The sequence below is a fragment of the Plectropomus leopardus genome, unplaced genomic scaffold (assembly GCF_008729295.1).
Source record: "Plectropomus leopardus isolate mb unplaced genomic scaffold, YSFRI_Pleo_2.0 unplaced_scaffold16869, whole genome shotgun sequence".
Lineage (NCBI taxonomy): Eukaryota > Metazoa > Chordata > Actinopteri > Perciformes > Serranidae > Plectropomus > Plectropomus leopardus.
In genome coordinates, this window is record NW_024618131.1 from 1 (window position 1) to 3476 (window position 3476).

The 3476-nt window shown below is 34.5% G+C and overlaps 1 protein-coding gene across 1 annotated transcript; it reads left to right on the top strand.

Moving 5' to 3' along the window:
- The first annotated feature begins 647 nt into the window (after positions 1 to 647).
- On the top strand, positions 648 to 2956 carry LOC121964714 (tropomodulin-4-like). Its single transcript, XM_042514912.1, has 4 exons — positions 648 to 828; positions 1579 to 1709; positions 2335 to 2442; positions 2792 to 2956. The coding sequence occupies exons 1-4, from the start codon at positions 648 to 650 to the stop codon at positions 2939 to 2941; spliced, it is 570 nt and encodes a 189-aa protein (XP_042370846.1). The 3' UTR covers positions 2942 to 2956.
- Positions 2957 to 3476: the final 520 nt, after the last annotated feature.

Consider the following 3476-nt stretch of genomic DNA (forward strand, 5'->3'; position numbering starts at 1 on the left):
TTTGAAAATTCAACAATAATTTCTGATTTTACTGTTTCTGGTTATGATAGATTATCTCATTTTGGTGATTTTTAAAGAAAACATAATTTTCAAAAATGTAACAAAAAAAAAAAAAAAAGTTTTCAAAAAAATTTGCCAAAACATTTTAAAGAAAAGAAAAGGTTGCCAAAAATAAAATTAAATTAATTTTTTTTTTTTGAAGAAAACATGCCTTCCAAACATGTTTTTCTAAAACAAACAGAAAAAAATTTTCCTTAAAAATCACCAAAAATTAAAATAAAAAAAGACACGCCCCCTTTTCAGGCTTTCTTAAAAATTACCAATTTTTTTAAAGCAGAGAAAAATCTCAGAGACAGGGGTCAGACAGTCCTTCTGTAACATTAATTTAATTTGTGCAGTATAATTAATTTTTCCCAAATTTTCAATGATTTTTATAATTCCATGGCTTTCCCAGGCCTAGAAAATATGATTGTGAAATTTCATGATTTTTCCAGGTTTTCCATGACCATGGGAACCCTGGAACATTTTTTTACTTTTATAGATTCATTGATCCTGGATCATTAGTTTTGCAGATGCAGCTGTGCACATGAACTTGTCCGGGGGTTTTCGGTGCAGGAGCAACATTTGAGGCCGTAACAACAAACACGATGAGAGCTCAGTCCAGGACGAGCCGGAGGATCAGATATCAGATATTTTTGTCTTGTATTCACAGTGATTGTCTTCCTGTGTTTGCAGCTATCCTTGGCATGTACACACTGATGAGCAACAAGCAGTACTACGATGCTCTGGGCACCACGGGAACCATCGCCAACACGGAGGGCATCAACAGTACGTACCACACCATTTCGTTTACAACTTTGTTATTGGTAAAGATATTTCAGAAACTAACAGTGAAAGTCATTCGAGGATAAGTTGAAAAGTAAAAAGCCGCTCTGATTTTTCATCTCATTCACGTTGTTTCTTGATCAGATGTTTCCTTTTTTTAATTATGATATGATATTTATTCATTATTATTATATTTTGGCAAAGATTGTTCAAAGAGTATTCGTGTTTAAACAAAATCAAATTTTGATGCATTTAAGAAGTTGATAAATTTATTTACCAAAAAACATTGTTTATATTGACTCTAGTAACAAACACTTTAACCCTTTGAAACCTAGATTTACAGCTATACATTCAAAAACTACTTTGCTCAACGTACAAATGTTTTAACACTTGTGAAAGGCATTTAAAAGCAACACAAGAAAAGTGATGCTGCTCCAGGTTTTAAAGGGTTAAAGGGGTTAAATGGTACTCATTCTGTGTCCTGAATAAACTGAAGGGGAAGTGATTTTAAGTTTTTTTGTATAAACTTCACAAAGAGAAAAACTAAAAAGTCAAAGGCATGAAGAAGGCTACAACATGTTGATGTTTTTCTCATATTTAACGTGATTTATGTGTCATTTAAATGTTGGCTGCTGATTCAAAGAGGATGTTTTCTAAAAGTTTCCTGTGTTTATTATCAGCATTTAATCTTTCTGAGTGAATCGGTTGTGGCGCTGGTCTGCAGTCTAAGCTGTATTGTGGTGTCTCCTGCAGGTGTAGTGAAACCAGATCCATTTAAGATTTTCCCAGACGAACCGCCGAATTCCACCAACGTGGAAGAAACTCTGGAGAGGATCCACAACAACGACAGCAGCCTGACGGAGGTCAACCTCAACAACATCAAGGTCAGCTCGACGCGAACAAACTGAGATGTTACACATGTTTCTGCAAAGGATAAACCTGAAGTGTGCTGATTAAATTCATTAAAAATGCAAACATCAGCCTTTGCACGAAATGAACTGTACAAGTTCACTTTAAACATGGTCATCCACAATAACAACACTACACCAGACTTATCTCAGTTTTACATTTTCATTCGTTTTTAGTAATTTTCCAGTGCATTTGTTTGTTTCAGTTTAGTTTTTATTGTTTAAAATTGTTTTGTTTGATTTATTTTTTGGTTTCATTGGTGGAACAAAAGCACTAAACTCAAGTGCAAATTTGAGGTACTTTACTTTAGTATTGTCTTTTCATGCAAACAGCTTATATAAGTACAACTACAACAACTAATTGAAAAACTGGTGAATCAATTAGCAAATTGACAGAAAAAATATTGCTAACTGTTGATGAACAGTTATTTTTTTTAGTTATTTTGAGTTTGGTGGTTTGTTTATATTTCTATTATTTTAAAATATGTTTTGGTTTTTAGATTAATTTTATTTATTTATTTTTTACTATGAAAACATTGCGCTGCATAAGATGATTTAACTTTTTTCGAAATAAATGTAAAGCTGTGACTCTGTGCTGCAGGACATTCCCATCCCAACTCTGAAAGAGATCTTTGAGGCGATGAAGGGAAACTCTCACGTGGAGTTTCTGAGTATCGCTGCGACACGTAGCAACGACCCTGTGGCTTACGTGAGTATGATATGAAATTACAAGGATTTTTTAGAGCCACTGATATCGTTCAGAAGTAATGTAAATACAAACTGTTTACTGTTTACATACATACATACAGTACATAGATTTAGGTGCTTTTCTGCATCTTTGCAGTTTATACATGTTAGTTGTACAGGATTGCAAGTATTTAAGTACTGTTAACAATTTCATTTCATATTGAATTAATGTTGGGTTTTGAGCCCAAAAACCTAAAATAAAAAATGTTAACTTGTTGTGTATCAATATGCAACGTTTGAGAAAAAAGCACTTATGTATTAATGTATGTAATGTGTATATGTGTGTGTGTGTGTGTGTGCGCGCGCACCAGGCGTGTGCTGAGATGCTGCAGGAAAACACCAGCTTGCAGAGTCTTAATGTTGAGTCCAACTTCATCACTTCAGACGGCATGATGGCGATCATCAAAGCGATGGCCAGCAACGCCACGCTGGTGGAGCTCAAGATCGACAACCAGGTCTGACACTGTGTGTGAACCGTCCGCCTCCCTGCAGGGGCCGACGGCTGATACATTTACCACTCGTAACGCCTGTAGGGTTTCAGCGATATACCAGTTTGAGATGTATACACCAGTGAACATCTGTTTATTTATGATGTGGTAAAAAAAATGCAGCTAGACAGAGAATCTCACCTTTCATCTAGTCATTTTCCAAAAGGAGACTTTTTACAGGGTTCCTACGGTCATGGAACACCTGGAAAAGTAGTTAAATTTTACAGTCACATTTTCCAGGCCTGGAATAGTAATTGAACTTGTAAAATTAGAAAAAATTAGTAAATAGAAAAAAATATGGAAATGTGTTTTGTGTATTAAATTAAATGACATTTATGTAACGTGAGGATGAATTTATTTTCTGTAGCTGACGAGTTAGTGTGGCTTTAATATGCACTGACATGTGATAACGTTTTGGTTGTTTTGTTTATTTATGTCAGATATTTATTTAGGCACTTTTGGCTTGGGAGAGGGGCAAACAATTTTAAATGACATTATTTTGTACATA

Excerpts from the sequence above, each read along its gene's own strand:
- LOC121964714 (XM_042514912.1), top strand. The coding sequence starts at position 648 with ATGAGAGCTCAGTCCAGGACGAGCCGGAGGATCAGATATCAGATATTT. Across the intron at positions 829-1,578 it reads CAACACGGAGGGCATCAACA|GTGTAGTGAAACCAGATCCA; the intron begins GTACGTACCACA and ends TGTCTCCTGCAG. Across the intron at positions 1,710-2,334 it reads TCAACCTCAACAACATCAAG|GACATTCCCATCCCAACTCT; the intron begins GTCAGCTCGACG and ends TCTGTGCTGCAG.